Consider the following 24300-nt stretch of genomic DNA (forward strand, 5'->3'; position numbering starts at 1 on the left):
GTGATCCCCCAGGGCCCTTGATTGTTGGAAGCCAAACCCACTATGAAATATAGCGAATTCTTGATTCGAGGTGGCAGAGAGGATGCCTCCAATACTTAATTAAGTGGAAGGGTTACCCCTTGTCAGAAGCTTCTTGGGTGAAGAGCACGAACATTCAAGCTGACCGCCTCATAGCTAAATTCCATGCATATCACCCGGACAAGCCGGGAGGGGGTAGGACACACCCTCGGACGGGGTAAGGTACTAAACTTGTTGTTTGTCTCACGCAGGCCTCACTGGGAGAGTGAAGGGAGAGGGGGCAGATGTCAGCATCTCAGCGCTGATATAGAAAAGGGAGGATGAAGTTTGAACTTTTGTCTGATAAATCCCTTTGAAGTTTCGATCTCCTTGGAGATGAAGAGGGGAGGGGGAACATTCCTGTGAACTGACAGGAAAAGAAATCAGGAGAGTGACTTGGAAGATAGCCAATGAGAAGCAGAGAATTGGGAATCGGAAAGGGAGGGATTGGGGGGGGCAAAGGTCAGTACTGACCGTGCAGAGTCATGATCCGGTTGCTGTACTCAAATAAAGAGAAAGTTTCCTTAAAGATTGGCAGTTTGGAAGGTCATTTATTTTGAGATAGCATTGAAGCTTGACACAGTCTATAATCATGATGTCTAATTTTAATTCCCTTTATTTTATTTGACCCTCGTATTTTATTCAATAAAGGTTCCAAAGTTAAAATAAACAATAATGGTGATAAAAGGCATCCCTATCTTGTTCCTTTTTCAATTTTAAAAGTTTCTGTTAAACCACCATTAATTATTATTTGTGCTGTTTGTCTCTGATATATTGCTCTAATAGATTGTGTAAAGTATTCTCCAAACTGCATCTTTTCTATTATTTTCAATAAAAATTGCCAATTCAATTGATCAAATGCCTTCTCCGCATCCAAAAAGATAAGCACTGCAGGGACTTGGTTCACCATAAAAGAGAAAGAAAATATTTCATTATTTGAAACAGTTTGGGATGCAAGTAAAGCATATATGAGAGGAACCCTAATACATTTGAATAATAAATATAGATGTAGACAAGAAAAGAAAAGAAACGGAGGGATTTAGAAGAGGAAATAAAAAAGAAAGAGCAAGCACTTATATTGAATCCAACAGAAGGAAACAATAAATTTGTTGCGAGGGCAGTTCAATATGTTGATGGCAGACTAGGAATTAACACGATATATTTTGTCAATTTGCAATGAGAGATCTGCTTGTTGTTCCCCAGTTATCTTTGCAAAAGCCTCTGCAAAGATCTCTCTGAAATTCTCTCGATTATGTTCTCTCAGACCTCTTACTCTCAGGGCAAACTCCATTGTTCTATATTGTAACATCTCCACTTCATTGTCTGCCCTATCCACCTTGGTCTGAACTTCATCCATTTTATTTTCCAAATTCAGATTAGACTGATTAATTTCTTCTACTCTTTCATCCAACAATTCAATGTGTTTTGCCAGACCCTGAAATGTCATTACTATATCTTCTCTTATTTCCTTATTCTGAGTTTGAATGACCTCTTTAATTTCAGCCATCTCTTCAGACACTCCCTTAATTTTCTCCTCTAAAAAAGAAGTTTGTTGCTTCAAAGCCTCCTGCAAAGATTCCTGTAAAACTTCCAAAGTCAATATTTGTGGGTTTGAAGTAGACAAAGATTGTAGTTTTGATGGTTGTGCTGGTGATCCTCCAGCACTTTTAAAGCCAGATTTTATTTGCTTAGAAGCCATTTTTAGCTTTCAATTTATACTTCTAATGGCAACCAAATCAGTAAGTCCAAATGTTTTTAAATCTTTTGTAAGTATTATAGTTTATTTAAAGTCCAAACTGCAACCCTTTCCACTTTAATCTTTCTTTCTTTAATATAGAGTCCAATAGTCTTAAACAGCCTTAGAAGCGCTAATAATGTTAACAATCACTTTCACTATAACTTTCACTTTTCCCACGCCCTGTTAGAGTTCAGGCGCCATGTTTGCTTTCCTTTTTAAAGATTTTAGAAGGAAGAAATATTGATACAGAGTTAAAGTTCAGTACTTGCAGTTGCTTGAACTCCTGTTTTTGCTGTGCCTGCTTTAAAATTATTTTGAAGTTAAATGTTGATTGCAGGGGTGGTCGCGGCATCTTGTTCTGCTTAAGCAGAAAAGTCCCGGATCCGGAGCTCAGTCAGACTACGAGGGAGCTCTCACCCTCCAAGCCCCAGAATTACTCCTAGGGCTTTTGGGGAGCTCTACCTTTGTCCGGCTGCTCGCCTTCCTCTCTTCTCCCGAGGGGAAGGTTTCCAAACTGCCAGATAGCTGATTTGCGCTGTCTTAGCGGTTTTAACGAGATCACGGGGCTGACGTTCCAAAAGGAGCGTCTGCCAGCGCCTGTGGTGCCACCGGAAGTCCCATAATCCTTTCTTTGTTGTTTCCATCCATCTATACATTGCTTATTTCCAGTTAATTATATTTATTCTTATCCTTTTTCATGACAATTTAACATTGAGACATGGTTCTTACTTAAAACATACCTTTGTATATATTTATAAATCTCTTTTAATATGCTTAATTTCTTATATTTCTATAAAAACCTCCTTTTTATTATTACTATCCATCTACACATTATTTTATTTTTAATCACATTGTTTTAATCTTCTTTTTTTCTTTTTCCAGACGTGTATTCCTTATTTCTTCATTTCCTCGCCTGCTGGCATATATTTCCTTCTATTTTCAAAATCTTTGAATTTGTCCTCCATATGTCATATTAAATCGTTTTCTTATTTTTTTCCAGATAAAATACATCAAGTTCCCTTCTCTTTTTTTTTTATTGAAAAAGTTTTACAATTACATTTTCTCCCCAATTTCCCCCCCCAACCCTCCCTAACCTCCCTAACCCCCCTAACCCTCCCCTCCCCCCAGACTTCCTCAGAATATAATCCAAATCAAAATCCCCTTTTTATAAAACTTGAACCCATCCACCCCTATATATTTTTCACATCTTCACAAAATTCTACTATTCTATCCCTATATAATACTTTCAGTTAAAAGCTATCTGATATTTCCTAGTTTGATATTTATTCTGCACATAATCTATCCACTTTTTCCACTCCCATACATAAGTCTCTTGTGAGCGATCTTTTAAATATGCTGAAATCTTCGCCATCTCTGCAAAACTGGCCATCTTCAAAGTCCATTCTTCAATAGTAGGCATAGCTTCATTTTTCCAATATTGACCTATCAGTAATCTCGCTGCTGTTATCATATGCAATATCAGTTTTGTTTCACCCAATGTAAAACCTTTAACTATACCCAATAAGAACAATTGTGGAGAAAACTGAATTTTTTTCTTCAAAACATTCTGCATAACCCACCAGATTTTTATCCAAAAAGCCTTCACCTTCTTACAAGTCTACCACACATGGTAATATGTAGCATCTAGGCAGTCACATCTCCAGCATTTTGGTTGAACATTAGGGTACATGCACGACAATTTCTTAGGATCTAAATGCCATCTATAAAACATTTTGTAAAAATTTTCCCTCAAATTCTGCGACTGTGTAAATTTAACATTCTGAACCCATATTTTTTCCCATGTTTCCAACATCACTGGTTCTGGAAAGTTTTGTGCCCACTTTATCATGCAATCTTTAACCAATTCAGTTTCTGAATCCCTTTCTAACAAAACATTATAAACCCTTTTAATATGCATTGGACCTTTCTCTTTTATATGTCTAACCAGTTCTTCCTCATGCATCATTATACCAGTTTTTTGGTCCTCTTTCCATCTCAATTGAAGTTGATTATACTGTAACCAAGTTAAATTAATCCCTTCTTCCAACAGTGTTTCTAAAGTCTTCAGTTGCCACCTGCCCGCATCTGCAAAAATAACTTCTTTATATAAAAACCCCCCAAGTGACATTATATTTGTATTCCACATGATATGACCAAGATCCAGCCATAATGGTATTTTGTAATCCCATTTGAGTCGGTGCTTCTTCCAAACTCTCATCAAAGAATCTCTAAGTATGTGGCTTTTGAATACTTTATCCACTTTGTTCTCATAAAATAAGTAAGCATGCCAACCAAATTCAAGATCAAAACTTCCTATATTCAGTATCCCAGTCTTTTTCCTTCCAAACCAGTCACTTGCTTGCGTCAAAGCTGCTGCTTCATAATATAATTGTAGGTTTGGAAGTTTAAGACCTCCCCTTTCTGGAACATCTTGCATAATTTTCAGTTTAACTCTCGGCTTTTTCTCGTTCCAGACAAAGTCCTCAGTCCTCAAAGTTACTCAGTCCTCTTTGCCATTCTCTCAGTTGTTTATCACTTTTAAGCACCGGAATCATTTGAAACAAAAAAAGAAATCTTGGCAAAATGTTCATCTTAACTGCTGCTATTTTTCCAAGTAGAGACAGCTGCAGTTTTTTCCAGGTCTCCATATCTTTCTGTACATCACGCCACAACACCTCATAATTATTTTGAAACAGTTTCATATTTGATTCTGCAACCTGAACTCCTAGATATTTAACCTTTGGTACTATCTCAAAACCTGCCTTGCTTTCAAGTTCGTGTTTTCGATCTTGTGTCATATTTTTAACTATCATCTTAGTTTTTTTCTGGTTCAATCTAAATCCTGATACTGTGCCATAATCTTTTATAATGTCTTTCATCTGGATTATTGATTCCATCGGCTGTGTTAGGGTAACAACCAGATCATCTGCAAATGCCCTTATTCTATAATCCTCTTGCCTTATCACTATTCCTTTCAAGGTACTCAAGTCCCGTATTGTATTCAACAAGACTTCTAATGTTAAAATAAATAACAATGGGGATAACGGACAACCTTGTCTTGTTCCTTTTTCAATATTAAAGTCTGTTGTCAAACTTCCATTAATAATGATCTGTGCCTTTTGTTCTTGATAGATTGCTGAAACCGCCTGTATAAATTGATCCCCAAAATCCATCTTTTTTTAAGTCTTTAGTAGAAAATTCCAGTCCACTCTATCAAAGGCCTTCTCCGCATCCAAAAAGACCAGCACTGCAGGGATCTGTTTATTCTTCTCAAGATATTCCAGTAAATCTATAACTTGCCTTACATTGTCCTTCATGTATCTGCCTTCTATAAATCCAGCTTGGTCACAATGAATCACCTCTTGAATAACTGGCATCAACCTGTTGGCTAATACTTTTGCAAATATTTTATAGTCATTATTCAGTAGAGATATTGGTCTGAAATTCTCAGGTTTTTTAGGACCTATTTGCTCTTTCGGTATCAATGAAATATAAGCTGTTCTCCATGATGGGGGTATTTTACCCCCTTGTTGTATGCTACAAAATAAATCTTTAAGATGTTCAATCATTTCTGTTTGTAAAGTTTTATAGTACACCACAGTTAAGCCATCCGTCCCAGGAGCTTTAGCAGTTTTCAATTGTTTAATTGTGGCAATAATCTCCTCAACTGTTATAGGATAATTCATTCTCTCCTTTTGTTGACTGGTAATTTTTGTAACTCTTTTATTTTCTAGATATTTCTCTATAAATCCACTGTGTGTATCATCTTTGGCATATAGTTTAGTATAATAATCTACAAAAACTTCTTTAATTAATTTTTGTTGGAAAATTTCCTTCCCTCCAGTATCAATACTATCAAGGATCCGTATACTCTGCTTCTTCCTTAGTGTATAAGCCAACCATCTGCCCGGTTTATTAGCGTTGCAAAATGTGTTGTGTTTGACAAATTGTAAATTGGTTGCTGTTTGCTCCACCATAAGCATTTGAAATTGATCTTTCAGAAGTTTTATAGCTCCTCGTATTCTTTAATCTGTTGGATTTTTTATAAGTAACTGTTCTTTATTCTTTATTTCTGCTTCCATTTCGGATCTTTTCTTTTGTCGATTCAATTTGTGTTTAGAGTTCATATAAATGAGTACCCCTCTCATGTACGCTTTACTCGCATCCCACACGATTTCAATAGGGGTACCCTTATTCAAGTTCATTTCAAAAAATTCTTTCATCTGCTTTTTAAGTTCTATTATATTTTTTTCATATCTAAACAGATTTTCATTTAATCTCCATGATCTTCTCTCACTCTTTCCCATCTCAATTTCTATCCATACTGGGCTATGGTCAGTTAAAAGTCCTTGGAAAAATCTTTGTTCTTTTTGTTTTTACAAGTAAGTCAGCTGATAGTAAAATAAAATCAATCCTAGAAAAGGATCTGTGTCTATCTGAAAAAAAAGTAAAGTCCAATTCTTTTGGGTTATGTATTCTCCAGATATCTTTTAATTCCAAATCTTCTTTCATATCAAAAAAAGTCTGTGGTAGTCTAATCCTTGACTTCGCCGAACTCTTTTTATCTATTTTAGAATCAATTACTCCATTCCAATCTCCCATGATTAAAATAGATCTATAATCCATTGCAATATTTTAGAATGCAAAGTTTTATAAAAATTATCCTGTTGTTGATTAGGAGCATAAATTCCAATCACTAGAATTAAGCCACTTGCTGTGTGCAGTTCAATTGCTATAAACCTACCACCTTCATCCGCTTCTATAATTTTAGCTGACAGTCTTTTATTTATATAAATAACCACACCATTCTTTTTTTCCAAATTTGAAGCTATAAAATGTGTTCCTAATCTTGAATTTATCAGATATTTTTGATCTTGTGTTCTAACATAAGTTTCTTGTAAACAAATTATATCATTGTTAAATTGTCTCAAATATGTAAATAATTTCTTCCTTTTCTGTGGTGACTTTAATCCATTCACGTTCCAAGATAAAAACTTAATAGTCATGTACACTTTTTTGAAGCGACAAGCACATTTGCCGAAGATTTTCCGAGTCGGTAGTCTTCGGCTTTGCTCCCCCCATGGCTTCAGATTCTTGTCTCGGCTCCCCTAGGACTGTGTCCATGTCCAAAGAATATGCTTAAGGCCAAGCTGGTGTATCTTCGTTTAATCGTGGCAAACAGCTCTTACAGAAACCGGAATGCAAAACATAGCAAAACAAAGACGCAGCTGTCACACCCTTGCAATCGAGTTCTTATATAGCGCCTTCCCGATTGCACTCAGCTGGGAGGTCTCGTACGTCCTCATTTCCTCCGGGCTTACTGGGATGTCGTCATGTTTCTAGAGCGTTCTCAGAGTGGTAAACTAATCCCACACGATCCCTTAAGGCACCCGTGCACATAAATGCCTACTCGGTAGCCTATTCCACCACCATCACCCATGTGGCTCAGCCCCCCCCTTCCAGCCAGGTATCCATGTTCTGCTGGTGCATGGACACGATGTCGAGTGCTTCTTGACGCTTGACAGGCAGCTCCCCCTACCAGGCGTCCGTCTAAGAGGAGGAGACAAAAATGGATAATATTAATGGTCAGGTACTGGATGTGGTTTCTGGGGGTTTGCTTTGTGGAACTTTCTCAGTAATCTTGGGGCATTTATATCTTTTACAGGTACCCAGGATGCTTCACTATCAGGATACCCTGTTCAGCGAACTAAATAGTATAACTGGCCTCTACGTAGTTTGGAATCGATGATGTCTTGTATTTCATAGTGGGCGCTGGCTACCGGGCCAGGAGGTGGTTTTGGTGTTGTAATGGGTGTAGTGGCCGGTTTTAACAAACTAGAGTGGAATACCGGATGGGTCTTTCCCAATAAGGGGGGTAGTTTTAGCATGAATGTTATGGGGTTAATTACTCTAGTGATAGGAAATGGGCCTATATATTTGGGTCCTAGCTTTTTATTTGGTAATCTTAGCTTTAAGTATTTTGTCGACAAATAAACCAGGTCTCCGATCTGAAAAGGTGGACATGTAGCCCTCCTTTTGTCTGCCTGGAGCTTGTATTCATCGGCTGCCTGTGTCAAAGCAGTTTTCATGTGAGGCCACACAGCATTCATGTTAGTAGACCAGTCGTTGGGAGTCATAGGTTTTGGGAGGGAAAGGTCTAATTCCGGGATAGCAGGGAATTCCCTCCCCATGACTACCCGGAACGGCGTAAATCCCGTACTCCGATGTACTGCGTTATTGTATGCCGTTTCAGCAAATAGAAGGTAATCAACCCAATCGTTTTGTTGGTAGGTAACGTAGGAACGTAAGTATCGTTCTACCATGGCATTCGTGCATTCAACAACACCGTTCGTACTAGGGTGATAAGCTGAACTAAGGCCCTGGGTTGACCCTATATCACGAAGGAAACCTCTCCAGAATCGGGCGGTGAACTGTACCCCTCTGTCTGATATTATCCTTTTAGGCACTCCATGCAAACGGTAAATATGTTGTAGGAATAAACATACCAGGCGTCGGGCAGAAGGTAAACCTTTACATGGAATAAAGTGGGCTTGCTTTGAGAAAAGATCGACTACTGTCCAAATAACGGTATAACCTCTACTACTGGGAAGGTCTACAATGAAATCCATGACTATTTCCTCCCATGGTCTGTTTGGTTCGGCTACAGTTTGTAATAAGCCCAGTGGCTTCCCTGGTTGTGATTTGGATACCGCGCACGTGTGGCATCCCCGGACGTATTGGTCGATGTCTTTCCTCATTTTAGGCCACCAGAATTGTCTGCGCGTCAGATGTAGGGTTTTGAGGAACCCAAAGTGTCTGGCGGTTTTTCTATCATGGCACTGGAGTAACACTCGCTGTTTCAATGTTGCTGGAATATACAGTTTATCTCCCCACCATGCTAGGCCATCACGATGGGTTAGGGATGCCGCATTGTTTTGTGCCCATGCGTCCGTCCGAATGGCTTTCCGTAAGATCGTCAGCCAATCCTCGGTCTGCGGGGCTGTCAATACGTACACTTTCAGGGGTGAGATCACTGCTTGTAAACCCTCATCTCGTTTACTATGATATTGCAGCATCCTTGACAACGCATCTGCTAAAAACATTCCTCTAGCTGGCTTATATACAAGGGCAAAACGGAACCGCTGGAAATATTGTGCCCACCTCACCTGTTTTGGGGATAGTTTGCGAGGCGTTTGGAGGGCCTGTAGATTCTTGTGATCTGTCCAAACCTCGAACGGCATGGGATTACCCTCCAGTAGGTGCCGCCATGTTTGTAATGCCCATCTTACGGCATAGGCCTCTTTCTCCCACACTGCCCAGTTCCTTTCTGCGGTTGTAAACTTTCGGGAGGTGTATGCACAAGGCCTTAGCATACCGTTTGCATCTTTCTGCATTAGAATAGCTCCTACTGCCACGTCACTAGCATCTGCTTGTATTACGAACGGTTGTGACGTGTTAGGGTGTATCAATACGGATTCAGTGGCAAAAGCCCGTTTAAGGTTTTCAAAGGCTCGTTGGCATTCAGATGACCATTGTAGTTTGTATCCCGGCCTGGGTTTTTTCCCAGGGGCCACCACACCTTTTGTTCGCAATAGCTCCGTTAATGGTAATGCTGTTGTTGCAAAGGATGGAATAAAATGTCGATAAAAGTTTGCAAAACCCAAAAAACTCTGCAATTGTCTACGGGTTTGTGGAGCTTTCCACTCTAAAACCGCTGCTAATTTCTTTGGGTCCATCTGGATACCAGTACGACTAATTCGAAAACCTAGATAATCGATCTCCTCCCGGTGGAACTCACATTTTGAGAGTTTTACAAAAAGATGTGCATCTAGCAACTTGGTCAGGACTTGTCTAACCAGCTGGACGTGTTCGTCCATTGTATCAGAGTAAATCAAAATGTCGTCCAGATAGACTAGTACGCCCCGATATAGGTGTTCATGTAAAATACCGTTTATAAGATGCATAAACACCACTGGTGCCCCTTGTAGACCGAAGGGCATCACCAGGAACTGGTAGCTGCCGAGGGGAGTGTTAAATGTGGTTTTCCACTTGTCTCCCTGATGTATCCGTACCCGATAATAGGCTTCACGGAGGTCTAATTTCGTGAAGATTTTCCCTGACGCCAGGGTAGCCAACAAATCAGTCATCAGCGGCAGGGGCTACAACGGTTCTACGCAGACAGCATTCAATCCCCGGTAGTCAACACATAAACGTAAGCCCCCATCCTTCTTACCCCGAAAGAGGACGGGTGCCGCTAAATGCGAACGACTGGGACGAATAAATCCCCGGGCCAGGTTTTTATCTATATACGTTCGCAATTCCTTCAGTTCCTGTGGTGTCATCGAGTACATATGGGGTTTTGGCAACCGGGCTCTGGGGAGTATTTCGATACCACAATCCGTGTCCCGATGGGGGGCAGGATGTCACATTCTTCTTCGCTGAATACTCGGGCGAGGTTGTTATAGGCTTGGGGGTATGTGCCTTGCCTTGTTGCCTCTTGCTGGAGAGCCACCCTCTCTTTTGTACATGGAAGTCTGAGCCTACGATAACCCCCCTCCCACCAAATGTGTGGTTCCCACCTGTCTAACCACGCAAGCCCAAGAATGATGGGTTCGATCATCTGGGTTACTACTATGAACCGGATCATTTCCTGATGGGCTCCTATTTGCAGGAAAACGGGTTCTGTAACACTGGCGGTAGGTGTGCCTCCCAGGATGGACCCATCCATCTGCTCGAATTTAATGGGGGTACGAAGAGTCAGGATCCGAAGGCCCAAGCCCTCAGCTACCAAGCGCCGTATAAGGCACCGAGTACAGCCTGTATCAATTAAGGCTTTTTGTTCACACTCCTTCTTAGTGACAGGATATCTAAGGGTCACCGGTATCTGGAAGGGGTGTACAGGGTCACTTACCATAGGATCCTGCAGCTCGTCTCCATTGTCGCTTTCTTCGGATGCGTCAGGGACACGAGCCGTACCTGGCCTGCTATTGCTGGAACTGGTTGTCGGTTCTAACGAGGGCGTCTGCGTGGCCGCCCTAGAGCGTTCTGGTGTTCGTAGGGTTCGGTCATGTGGTGTGGTAGTCGGGACGGGTGGCCAGGGAGTTGACAGTCGCGGGGCTGTGACGGGGCAGTCCGCAGCTCTATGACCCTCCTGGTTGCACCGAAAGCACCGGAATGGGCGTCTGTTCGCTTCAGTAGCGGCCGGCCCGAATGCCGGGGTTCCTCTAAACACCCCGCGGTCACTAGATCTGCCACCTGGACCACGACGGAACTGGAGCTGTGGTGTGTTCCAAGGCCTGAATTCCCGTAAGCCAACATCTAGGCTCACCGCTGCCTTGTACCATTCGGACAATCACGGGCCTAGATCCCGGTAGACACAGGCCTGCTTTATTTCTCTATCCAACCCTGCCTGGAATTGGTGGATAAGTAAGCGTTCTGGCCACGAATGGAGTTTCCCTGCCAGGTTATGGAACTCCTTGACATAATCCTTGACAGGGCGACCACGCTGTCGTAGGTTGACTAATTCACCTTCGATGACCTGGGTCCGAGTTTCATCCTCGAACCTATTGCGTAACGCTTCAAGTAACAGGCCCAGATCCGTTAACTCGCGGGCGTGTTCACTATGTAAATCGGCAACCCATTCAGCTGCCTCCCCCATTAGCACTGCTGTGACCGCAACGACCATGGACCACTGCGAAGGATATAATCTGCCATAAAGGTCCATATGGCTTATTACCTGACTCAAGAACAGTGCCACCTTTCCTGCAGTTCCATCGAATGCAGCCTGCATAGGCGGTAATCCCCAGGGATGTTGCTGGAGGGGGGGTGCCCAGGGACCGTGGCCCCATGCCGGCAGCGGGTCTCCGTAACGCTGTTGCGATGGCCTACTCTCTGTGCCGGGTAGCTGTCGAGGGGCGTCTCTCACGGGGTCTCCTCTCCTCTCTCTCTCCCGGGTTGCATAGCGGCACCGGGAGTCGCGTGGCTGCCCTCACCCCCACCGTACGAATGTACAGCCTGTCTCCACTCTCCACTCACCCAGCGTTGTTCACGCCCCTCCAACTTCAGCTTTGGGCTGGCAAGGCGGAATTTGCTGTCAGAACTCCCACCCGCTGTACTGCCTCCCGACCAGGAGGTGGCTGCCTCCATGCTGGGCGCCCATGGCTGCCAGGAGGGTGCGTCGCGGAAGCTCGCCTCGCCAAAACGGTCACGCAGGATCTCTAGGGTGGAAGCCCCCAGGCCAGTGGAGTGGCTCCAGTCCCCTTCCTCGTCTTCCAGCCACCGCCATTCTCTCCAGTTCTGGAACTGGGAACCGGCATAGGGCGGGGTTTGAAGACGCATCCCACCTGTCTCTGGGCCAGGCGTCTCCCGGGCGTTGCATTCGCATCCCTTCCATTCACTGGGGGCGCCGTCGACCCCAGGCTCATGCTGTTTCAGCCGCACCACCAGCGGGCTGCCCGCCCCATCCATCCCGGCGTCGACCTCCTCCTCTGCCTCACCCACGGTTTCCGCTGTATCCTCCAGCAGCACGTCACCCGCTACGCCCTCCGCCATCCCGTTCCCTCACGGGGCGGCTCCAAACAGCTTGGGAAAAGGGAGAGCTGCGTCTTCCTCTCGGCTCCCCTAGGACTGTGTCCACGTCCAAAGAATACGCTTAAAGCCAAGCTGGTGTATCTTCATTTAATCGTGGCAAACAGCTCTTACAGAAACCAGAATGCAAAACATAGCAAAACAAAGACGCAGCTGTCACGCCCTTGCAATCGAGTTCTTATATAGCGCCTTCCCGATTACACTCAGCTGGGAGGTCTCGTATGTCCTCATTTCCTCCGGGCTTACTGGGATGTCGTCATGTTTCTAGAGCGTTCTCAGAGTGGTAAACTAATCCCACGTGATCCCTTAAGGCACCCGTGCACATAAACGCCTACTCGGTAGCCTATTCCACCACCATCACCCATGTGGCTCAGCCCCCCCCTTCCAGCCAGGTATCCATGTTCTGCTGGTGCATGGACACGATGTCGAGTGCTTCTTGACGCTCGACACTTGTATATTGCTCTTGATTCCTTTCTTATATTGCTGTGGCTTGGGCCTTTCCTGTTGTTGTTTTTCTTTGAGTTGCTTAGAAATTGCTCGAGTTATACGCTGTTCTTTAGCTTCACACATCCGGGCTAGGTCCAAAGCCACTTCTCTTGTAGTCTTAGGTGGTTCAATCACAATTTTCGCAGGAAAATCTAGCAGGGGCTCATCCAGAAAACCTCCTGTAGCTCCCTGCATTTCCATTGCCTCTGGTTCCAGCTGCTTAGGCTGCTCTTCCATCTCTTGCTGAAATTGCTTCTCCTTATCACTCTCCTTTATCTCCAACACAGAAGATGTACATGGGAATGGTGAGCTCTCTTTAAAGACATTAGAATAAAATTCTTCCGCCTTCTCAACAGTATTTAATCAGTATCTTTCTCCCTTATACCTCAAGATTATACCAATTGGAGCATCCCACCGAAATGGAATTTGTTGTTTTTTTAATTCATTCACTAGAAATCCAAAATCTTTTCTATCTTTTAACATCTTAGGTGGTAGCTCTTTATAAACTCCAATCTCCTTTCCCTCCACTTGCACAGCAGAGAGAAAAGACTTTTGCAAGATATCATTTCTCATTCTTCTGTCTGTAAAATATATCACCACATCTCTAGGCAATTGTCTTTGTCTGGCCACCCATGAATTCACTCTGTAGATTTTATCCATTTTGCAAAAAGTCTCTTCAGGGCTAATCTTTAACAACACAGCTAGAGCATCAGCGCAAGTCTGTCTCCGGTCTTGTCTATCATTCTCTTTTATGCCTCTCAGCCTTATGGCAAATTCCATAGACCTGAACTGCATCATTGTAATTTCATTTTCAAGTCTCTGCATTTTATTGTCAGCATCAAAAATTTTAGTCAGTCTCTTTCATTTTGACATCCATTTCTGATCTAAATTCTTCCACCTTAGAATCAGTTTTAATAATTGCTTCTGACAATCCAGTCACCACTGTCATTAATTTTTTGGTCACCTTGTCATATTTTTCTTGCACCACCTCTTTAATTTCTTTAATCTCCTGCTTAATTTCCTGTTGTGACTTTTTAAAGTTCTCATCCAAATTTTCCCTTCTCTTGAGCCTGTGCTAGATCCTTCTTTTAATCCTGCGCCAGTTTTTTAAATTATTGTTATTTCAGTTATAGGAATTCCATTATAATTTCCTTTTCTTTTCACCAAAGTCAAGCTGCCTGAAGACAAGAAGAAAAACCTCCTCTGCAAAATCCCTGGGCTGTTATCTGTAAAGTTCAAAATTTTCCATAACAAAGGCAAGTTACAATGTTCCTTTTTAAACCAGAAGGTGTCTCTCTACAATCCACATTTTCCATTAGTCAGGAAAGTATCCATTTTGCTGCAGTTATGTAACAGTCCAATTTATTTCCTCTTCTTCTTTTAATTTTAAAAATATCAAGTCTTTTTTTTTTAAGATCCAATTCAAATTTTAAAGTATCCAGTCTTTTCACCATGTCTCGGTATTTGATTCCATTAGTTCTATTCAAGAGTTAGTTGTTTATCGGGTCTTTGTCTCTTTAAATTTGCATTTTAAACTTTCCATAGCCCCTTTGTTGTTCATCTGCTGTTTTATGGCTAGGGATCTTATAGCTAGTAATATTGCTCTAGGCGTTGTTACAAGCCTGGGTTGGTTGTCACTCACCCGGCTTCAAAAAGCTCTGTTTCAATCCACTTTCCTCCAGCACATCTCTTAGCCCAGTTGTCCCAGCTTCGTGGCAGCTGGGACAACCGGGTGCCTCCCCCCACCGCCGATTCACAGAGGATTCCCTCTGACCTCTGAGGAACTTGCCTGTTCCTCTTGGTTTTCCGAGGTGTCCCTCCTTTTTCCCCGTCCCTGCAGGACAGTTCCGGTCTGAAGACCCATCGGCAGCGGTTCGGCAGCCAGGGTTTTCGCGGCGCTCATCAGAGCCCGCTATTTCCCCAAATGTCTCACCGAGATGCCAAACCGGAAATCTGATTATCTCTTTTTGAATGGTATGTAGAAGTTGTTTATGTTTATGTGCCTGTTGATGGCCAATTTGTCTGAATGCCAGGCTTCCAGTAATTCAAGCCAAGGCGTTTTTGGACTTGGCTTGGTATAGGATGCTCACAGTTTCCCAGTTGAAACTGTCTGAAGTCTGTTCATGTATTTTTAAATTAAGGCATTTTCATTTTCTGACCACTATCTCAAAGAAGCTTCTTCAGCTCTGACAGGATAGTGGGGAATGGAAGGATTCTATCCTGTCAGAGCTGAAGAAGCTTATTGGATGAGAAGCAAAATGTCTTCAAAGAAAAAACAAGAAAGTCAAATTGCCTCCAGAAAAAGCACCTTTGGGACAACCATGACCTGGATGACTAAGAATCTCTACAGACTTTCTGACTACTAGTTGGTGTTCATGGGTATACTCTGCAAGTTTTCTGCTTGTTTGTTGTATTCAGTAGTTATTGCAGTCCTTACACTGTTTATTGTAGATGTCTCCTGTTTTTTGTTGTGGGGTTGCTCTGTCTTTTGGTTTACTTAAGATTTTTTGAGGGCTTAAGTTGATTTGTGTGCTACAGTGATGACATGTGGTTGTAATAATCTTTTGGTGGTTTCTGAGTTTTTTTGATGTATGGTTGGTTGAACTATATTGGGTTGAATGGACAGGCACTTTTTGATGAAGTTGCATGGATATCCATTTTGTTAGGAGATGCTGTATAGATTATCTGTTTCCATTTTCTGATGTTCAGGGTTGCTGAAACATGTTCGTGCTCATCTAAATAATGTATTTACACATCTCTTGTGGGATGTTGGGTTGTTACTTTGAAAGTAAAATCCAGCTTTTTTTTCTTTTTACTTCTTGATGGCTAAAAGGGTGAGGGTCTGCAAGATCACCAGAGGAAGTATGTTCCACCAGGTAGGAACTGCTATCTTATTGATATAAATACTTATTTCGTATTGCAATAAGCATGGTGTGGTTGAGGGTGCTCAGCATTGTGGGAAAGTCTTTCTGCATGCTTGGATATTTCTTTTGCTAAGAGCTTTATTTAAAACATGTTCCAAGGCTATCTTCAGGCCAGAATCTTTTTCTTCTTCCTAGCATATTCCCACAGGTTCAGGGTCCGCTTTTCGGATCATTGAACAGCACTTTGCACAGTCAGCTGCATCTCCAGGTTGGAGGTCCATATTGTGGCCTGCCAGTGGCCTGTGCAGATTGTAGCCGATTCCAACAACAAGGAGGCTGGTGTGGTGCTGGGCTAGCAGCCTGTGCAGCTGGCGCTCGAGTCAGACAGTGAGGAGGCTGGAGAAGATGTGGTGCCAGAGGCAGATATTCAGCCAGGGCCTTCAGAATCTCCAGAAGCTCCTTTAAGTGAAGAGGATGAAGAGGAGGAGCCTCTTCTCAATGCATGGGCGTGCAGAGCTGCCAAAAGGCAGGAGTGGCTTCTCAGGAGGAGGTCTCCTCGAAAGTAAGGCTTGGGGCTAATTGGCAACTCCCTTAGCCTATTTAAGGAGGAACGCCACTTGCAGCAAGCTGTAGGGAACAACTTTAGTTCACTCTCCTTCATGTCTGGATTGCTTCTGGGCTTTCTGCCAACTCTAGTAAGACTGTGATTACTTTATCTTAGAATTCTTGTAGGCTGTTAAGACAGTTTATTAACAGCCTTTGGTTGATAAAGACTGGGTTATTTGAGTAAAATAAGCTTGGTATAGAGTTTGTGTATGCTGCGTTCTTTGTGGTCCGTAGCTGGAGCCGAACAGTCCATGTCTTGCATATCTTTTTATATATATATAAGTTTTTTTATTTTATTTTACATATACATATCAATGCGTGAACAGTGTGGAACTTGGGTGTCATACATTCTAATACAAATAAAACTAGTAGAATTAATCATAGCTATTACATTCAACCAACATATATTTCTAATAATAATACACATTTATATTAAGTTGTAGTTTATCATTATTTAATTATTCCATGTTTTTATATATTGATCTAATGCCTCTCACCATATTATTTGATTATACATAATAATACTGCCATTCAATTTCTAAGCTTCCTTCTTGTTATTGCTTTTATTTTATTACGTAAAAATGTATACACTAATATTCCCCCTTTCTCTTATTTCTATCTCTACTCTAACTTCTAATCATGTCACCCTTTTGTTCAAAGACTTCGTTCTATACAACATCTCTTGCCCACTTTGGTGCTTTGACTACTGTTCATTTTTAACTTATTTCCCATATTTCACTCTTTACATCTATTTGTATTAAGATACAATCATTCATTATTTCATTATTCAATGTTTCAATACCCAATTCTAATACCCATCCCAATATTATTTAGATATACAAAATTATTCTAATCATATTCTTTACAATCATCAGATCTATATAATTCTGGAGTAATATACATGTTTATATTAAAGTATATTCTTTCATTATTTAATTGTTCAGTGTTTCAATATATTGTTGCAATGCCAATCACAATATTATTAAAACATACTTAATAATACCATCATTCAATCTCTAGTTTTCCCATTTTATTGTTACTTTTATTCCATTATATAAAGGTATGTGTATACAAATATTTCCCCCTTCTCTTATTTCTACCTAACTTCTAATCATGTCACCATTCTAAAAAAGAAGGGAAAGAGAGAAAAAAGCAAATCAAAACATCAAAGAAAAAAGAGAAATCCCTTTCCTTTCTAACCATCGTCTCTTGCCCTCTTCAGTACTTTAGTTGCTATGATTTTTTTTTGACTTGCCCCCCATATTCCTCTCTTGGATCTTTATCTCTGTCTGCATCTACTTCTTGACTATACAATCTAAGTATTTCTCCTATCTCTACCCTCTTCCACTGCCTAGCTTCCGAAGTATCTGCCCAAACCCCTATCTCCCATTCAAAAGTATATTTCTGTACCTCCAATTCTCTTTTCAACTCTATTAAAATATTTTCCCCCTGGTTTAATTGATCAATCACTGTTATTTTTATTATTATCTCCTTGTCTTCTTCTTTTGTTTGCTAGTTCTTCGGTTCTACCTTTTCCTCCCTTCCTTATGTTAGCTCCTCACTTTTCTGAGCATCTAGATCTTTATTCATCATCCCTCATATAGTATTTTCCATTTTTTCCATAATCTCCTTAAATCCTTTCTCCATGATGTCCTTTGTGTTTTGGAAAATCAATGCCATCTCCTTCATCATTCCGCTCATTTCTTCCTTATGAAGCATCTTATTTTGTTTTTGTTTTTTAAAATCCCACTTTTGTCCAGTAGTCCAAGAACTATTTATTCAGACCTAAAATTATCCTTCAAGAAGTACACTGATCACAGTTCTTTGTATCCCATAGGAAATCAATCAGTTCTGTTTAAATAGTCCCAGGAGTTATCAAAAGCCTCTTTATGTCCCCTTTACAGGTTCAATCTTCTAGCATAACATTCAGTGGTCACTTTAATTGAATAACTTCCTTGTTCTCATATTTGAGTCTCCAATACTCATGGGGTAGTTAGATATAACCCAATAGCTATTTTCACAATCCTTCATATAAATATTCCCTGACTTGTATATTTTCCTTTTGTCAGCAATGGCACTCTCAACTTAAATTTTAGGGTTGCCATCAATCAGTCTAATTTAGTTATTTTGATCGTAATTTTAATTGTAATAGTAATTCAATTATAGAAGCAGGATAAGTTTTTTAAGTAAAAATTTCCAGCATTTTAAAATGCCGTCCCACTACCACATCTTCCCAGTTTAAGAGTCCAATCTTCTGTATTTTTAGAAATTTATTGTTTCCTCTCTTTAGGTCTTTTTCTTCCGGTCTGATATTTTTCTCAGAATGCTTAATCACCACTTTAACAAGCAATTCTGAGCAGATACTTCTAAATTGTTCCTTGGGGTTAGGTTTTAAGTAAAAAGGAATCCTCTCCCCCAGTTCCAGTCACTGTTCACCTACTTTGCTCCAGCACCAGTCTTAGTTGTTCCTCAGTTGTCCCAGCTTTGTGGCAGCCATTGTTCAGCTGCCTCTTCTCCTCACCATGGCTGAGAGGGAAAAAGAACACTGGGTCAAACATGAGAGTTGCAACTCTCCGTGACCTTGCAGGGCACCCCTCTTTGCTTCACCACCCCTATAGGGTGGCTTTGGCCCCTTTCAGAGCACACCAGCGGGGAGAACTCAACATGGGAGTGCAGAGACCCACTCCTTGTGTCCGATCTTGCCATGACATCAACTGGAAGCTGTCTTGCATATCTTTGTTGATTGTGTCTTGCCATTTCTGTTTTGGATGGCTGTGAGGTCACCGGCCATTGACTTCTAGTTGGTAGGCAGTCTTGGCAATGGTGGAAGGTGCTGCTCTCTGGACATGTCCATACCAGTGGAATCGGCCTTCTCTCATCTTCTCTATAATTAGTGCCACACCAAAATGTTGTCAAATGGTGTCCTTTGTGATGTGGTCAAGAAGGGAGATGCCCAATATCTAATGGAGCATTTGCATTTCCATGGCATGGAGAAAGCTTTCGGTCCCTGTTGTTGCTGCCCAGCATTCACTGCCATACAGTGCAACAGGGCAAATGGTTGTCTTGTAAATCTTAGATTTAAGACAGGTTGGCATTTGTCTGTCACATAACACACCAGTGAGTTTTCACCAATGTATCCAGGCTGCAAAGTTTATAAAAGGGACCCAACTATAACATTAAATAATAATGGTTCAATTGTAACACAATCCAAGAGTAGTATTATGGGACAAGCCTAATTTAAACAGAACAGTTATATCTGTTTTTTGTGTAAACAGGACCTTTCATAACATTAATATTGGGTAATAATATTATGTTAAAAACTGAGGGAGCTTTTAAAATTTTTGCAAAGCTAAAAGAAAAAATCCTGTCCAGAGTACTTATTTGTAACTTTCTCAGTTCAAATGTTTGAGAGGCGGGGTTGTGTGTATCAAATTGGAGTAATTGCTGCTTCCGAAATTTCACAGAACTTTGAGATTTTGGAGGAGGTAATTATGGATCCAGTTACCCATTTTTTATATGAAATGGAAGAAAGTTTATTGCATTTTTTGAAATAGGAAGCTTAAACCCCTTGTCCTTATAAATAAGTGCAAGATTGCTTAAAACAATATGAAATTACTTTCACATGGTATTACAATGAAGGTAATACCATAAATATTTGCTTTTTATAGATTGGCCACTTCAGAGAATGCTTGATGGCTTGAAATATTAACATAGGTGGTCTGCACTTCTCTTATTATTGTCAGATTTTTATTATGGCTGATATGATAATAGACCTTAAGATTAATCAGTGTGACTAAAAATCATAAAATCAAAGTGTTAGAAGGAATGTTGGAAGTCATATGGCCTAAACCTACTACCCTGGACAAATGGCTGTCTAATCTTTTCTTGAAAAAATTGCACCTGCAGTTTCAGGAGGCAAGCATTTCATTGTTTAATAACTCTCAATGTCAAGAAATTTCTCATTATTTCATTATCTGTCACTGAAAAGCTTCTACCCATTTATTCTAGTCTTACTATTGGGCATTTGGGAAAATAAATCCCTCTGCTCTCTGATATCACTTCAGATGCTGGTGTTATTCTTGGCGATATCTCTAGTATTTGGAATCTAAGACATCAAAATGGGATACTTTGAGACCTTAGAGGGTTTCTTAAAAAGTCATTACACAAGAGCTGAAGAACAAATGTGCTTTTTTTTTTTTTTTGCAAAAACATTTTTTTTTAGAACAAAAATAAAACATAAAACCATTATCATTCCAAACAATTACAGACAGTGTATCGATCGGTTAACATCTTTTTGTGCTCAATCCCATTTATTTATTTATTTATTTTCAGATTTCTATACCGCCCTTCTCCTTTCGGACTCAGGGCAGTGAACAGCCAAAAGTAAAACACTTTATTAAAAAAGTTAAAATAGATTTAAAATAATTAAATAAATTTGGTCCATAATTTAAAACATTTCAATTTAAAACCAATTTCAAATTTTAAAAACCCATCATAAAATCAGGACAGCCCAGCTAACTGAAAGAAGTAGGTTTTAAGGGCCCAACGAAAAGTCCAGAGGTCTGGGATCACTCGTATCTCTGGGGGTAGATTGTTCCAGAGGGTAGGTGCCACCACAGAGAAGGCTCTCCTCCTGGGGGTCGCCAGCCGACATTGTCTGGCTGATGACACCCTGAGGAGGCCCTCTCTGGGAGCGAACTGGCCGGTGGGAGGCAATTGGTGGCAGAAGACGGTCCCGTAAGTACTCCGGCCCTAAGCCATGGAGCGCTTTAAAGGTGATCACCAACACCTTGAAGCACACCCGGAAGTCCACCAGGAGCCAATGCAGCTCGCACAGGAGAGGAGTCACGTGGGAGCGCCCCGTCGCTCCCATAATCCCCCGCGTGGCTGCATTCTGCACCAGTTGGAGCCTCCGGGTGCACCCCAAGGGGAGCTCCAGTAGAGAGCGTTACAATAGTCCAGATGAGAAGTGACGAGTGCTTGAGTGACCGTGCGTAGGGAGTCCTGATCCAGAAAGGGGCGCAACTGGCGTATCAAGTGAACCTGATAGAAAGCCCCCCTGGCCACAGCCATCATATGCTCTTCTAAAGGCAGCCGTGCGTCCAGGAGGACGCCCAAGCTGAGAGCCCGTTCCGTGGGGGCCAATGATTCGCCCCCAATAACCAGCGATGGCGCCAGCTGGCTATACCGGGACGCCGGAAGCCACAGCCACTCGGTCTTGGAAGGGTTGAGTCAAAGCCTGTTTCTCCCCATCCAGACCCGCACGGCCTCCAGGCACTGGGACATCACTTCCAAGGCATCGTTGGGATGGTCTGGGGTGGAGATGTACAGCTGAGTATCATCAGCATACTGATGGAACTCCACCCCAAAACCATGGATGATCTCACCCAGCGGCTTCACATAAATGTTGAACATAAGGGGCGAGAGGACCGACCCTTGTGGCACCCCACAAACAAGGCGCCTCTGTGTCGACCGCTGCCCCCCTGTCAACACAGATTGCGACCGGTTGGAGAGATAGGAGGAGAACCACCACAAGACGGTGCCCCCCACTCCCAGTCCCTCCAGCCGGTGCAACATGATACCTTGGTCGATGGTATCAAAAGCCGCTGAGAGATCTAACAGGACAGGATAGAGGAATAACCTCTACCCCGAGCCCTCCAGAGATCATCCACCAACGCAACCAATGCTGTTTCCGTGCTGTACCCAGGTCTGAAACTGGACTGGAGCAGATCTAAATAGACAGCTTCATCCAGGTACTGGGGAAGCTGTCACGCCACCACACTCTCAACAACCTTCGCAATAAAGTGAAGGTTGGAAACTGGATGATAGTTAGCCAAAACAGCCAGGTCCAAGGAGGGCTTCTTGAGGAGGGGCCTCACAACCACCTCTTTTAAGGCAGCCGGCAAGACACCCTCACTCAAAGAAGCGTTAATAATCCCCTGGAGCCAGCCTCGTGTAATCTCCCGGGAAGCTAGCACCAACCAGGAGGGACATGGGTCCAATAAACATGTGGTCGCATTCAGCCATCCCAAGATCCTGTCCACGTCCTCGGGAGCCACAGGATCGAATTCCTCCCAGATAACACTCTCAAGGCCTGCCTCAGCCATCTTGTCTGAACTAACCCAGTCAGCGGCCAAGTCTTCCCGAATCTGAGTTATTTTATCATACAGATACTGTACAAAATCCTCAGCTTGGCCCTGCAAGGGGTCATCCCGCGCTCCCAGATGGAGAAGGGAGCGGGTCACCCTAAACAGGGCAGCTGGGTGATTATCTGATGATGCGATAAGAGCGGCAAAATAGCTAGATTTTGCCGCTTTTATCGCCACTAGGTAGGTCTTAATATGAGACCTTACCAGTGTCAAGTCAGATTTGGATCGGCTGGCCCTCCAACTGCTCTCTAGGCATCTTTTCCGGCGCTTCATCTCCCTCAGCTCTTCGGAGAACCAAGGAGCTAAGTGAGTTCGGTGCCGGGTCAGAGGCCGCAAAGGCACGACACGATCCAAAGCCCCGGCAGCCGCACTGTCCCAGGCAGCCACCAGGTCTTCAGCCGAGTCATGAACCAGAGTCTCAGGAAATGGCCCAAGCTCCATCTGGAACCTATCAGGATCCATCAGGCGCCTGGGGCAGAACCACCTGGTCGGCTCCACCTCCCTGCGGCGGGGTGCGGCGGTCAGAAAGTCAAGTCGAAGGAGCGAGTGGTCAGACCATGACAAGGGTTCAATGCCTATATCCCCTGTATCAAGGCCTCTCAACCATTGACCAGAGATAAAAACTAAGTCCAGAGTGTGTTCATCTATGTGAGTAGGGCCATCTTCAAAAATATCAATATATAACCAAAGCTTATTTTCATAAAGAAATATTTCACTTATTTTATCTCTTATTTTAGCTGGGCTGGCTTGAGTTTAATTTTAAATTGATTTTAAATTGGGTTATTTTAATTTACGGCCAGAATATTTAATTATTTTAATTATTGTTTTTAAATTTTGTATGCTCTGTTTTTACTTTGGCTGTGCCCCGCCCTGAGTCCTTTTTGGAGAAGGGCGGTATAGAAATTTAATAAATAAATAAATAAATCTCAACTTCCACTTCATATTTCATATTTATCTCCATATTTTATTGTCTATCCATTGATAAAATAAATCCCATATCAAATAATATTGTTTATCTTCCTGTTCTCTTATTTCAAATGTCAATTTACTCATTTCAGCACAGTCCATCATTTTCTTAATAAGAAAATTAATTCTTCATCAATAGGTATCTTTTCTCCTTTCCAGTTTTTAGCAAATACAATTCTAGCAGCTGTTAAAACGTTCACAATTAAATATTGCAATTCTTTATTATATGTCTCTGGTAATATCCCTAATAAAAATATCTCTGGTTTAAAGTCACTATGTCTCTTTATCATTTTTTCCAACCATGTATGTATCTTAGTCCGATATCTCTTAGCTTCTACGCATGTCCACCACATATGGTAATAAGATCCTGGAGTCTGATGACACTTCCAATATTTCTCCAATTTATTCTTGAACATTCTGGCTATCCTTGTTGGGGGTAAATGCCACCTGTAAAACATCTTATACAAATTCTCCTTATATGCTGTAGGCATTGCCATTTTATAGTTATGCGACCACAATTTTTGCCATTTCTCTAAATCAATACCATGACCAAAAATTTTTCCCCACACTATCATTGATTTTTTAACTTGTTCTTCTTCCAATTTTACCTCTAACAAATATCCATATAGCTTTTTAATTACATGATCATCAGAACCCGTTAAAATATTATCTAAATTAGTCAAAGCATTATAAAAACCTTCTTGTTTGAGATCTTTTTCATATCTAGAGTGTATTTACATATATGAAAACCAATCCATCTTACATCCCTGATCTTCTAGTTCTTGCTTTAATTTAAGTTCACCCTTTTCATCCAATAATTCACTGTATCTAACAATTTGTTCCGTTT

General features: G+C 41.7%; 2 protein-coding genes across 3 annotated transcripts in view; both read right to left on the reverse strand.

The window, feature by feature from the left end:
• The window catches only part of LOC148113433 (uncharacterized), a 121361-nt gene extending 119520 nt beyond the window's left edge, over nucleotides 1-1841 (reverse strand). Inside the window, exon 1 of the mRNA XM_087871554.1 lies at nucleotides 1406-1841. Within this exon, the coding sequence (XP_087727680.1) occupies nucleotides 1406-1756 (351 nt within the window). The 5' untranslated portion in view covers nucleotides 1757-1841. The remainder of the gene's footprint in view (nucleotides 1-1405) is intronic.
• LOC148113434 (uncharacterized) overlaps nucleotides 1-24300 on the reverse strand; it is a 55544-nt gene that overhangs the window by 12315 nt on the left and 18929 nt on the right. The window lies entirely within an intron of this gene.

The sequence above is a fragment of the Pantherophis guttatus genome, chromosome 5, assembly GCF_059756535.1.
Source record: "Pantherophis guttatus breed Tessera chromosome 5, ASM5975653v1, whole genome shotgun sequence".
Taxonomy (NCBI): Eukaryota; Metazoa; Chordata; class Lepidosauria; order Squamata; family Colubridae; genus Pantherophis; species Pantherophis guttatus.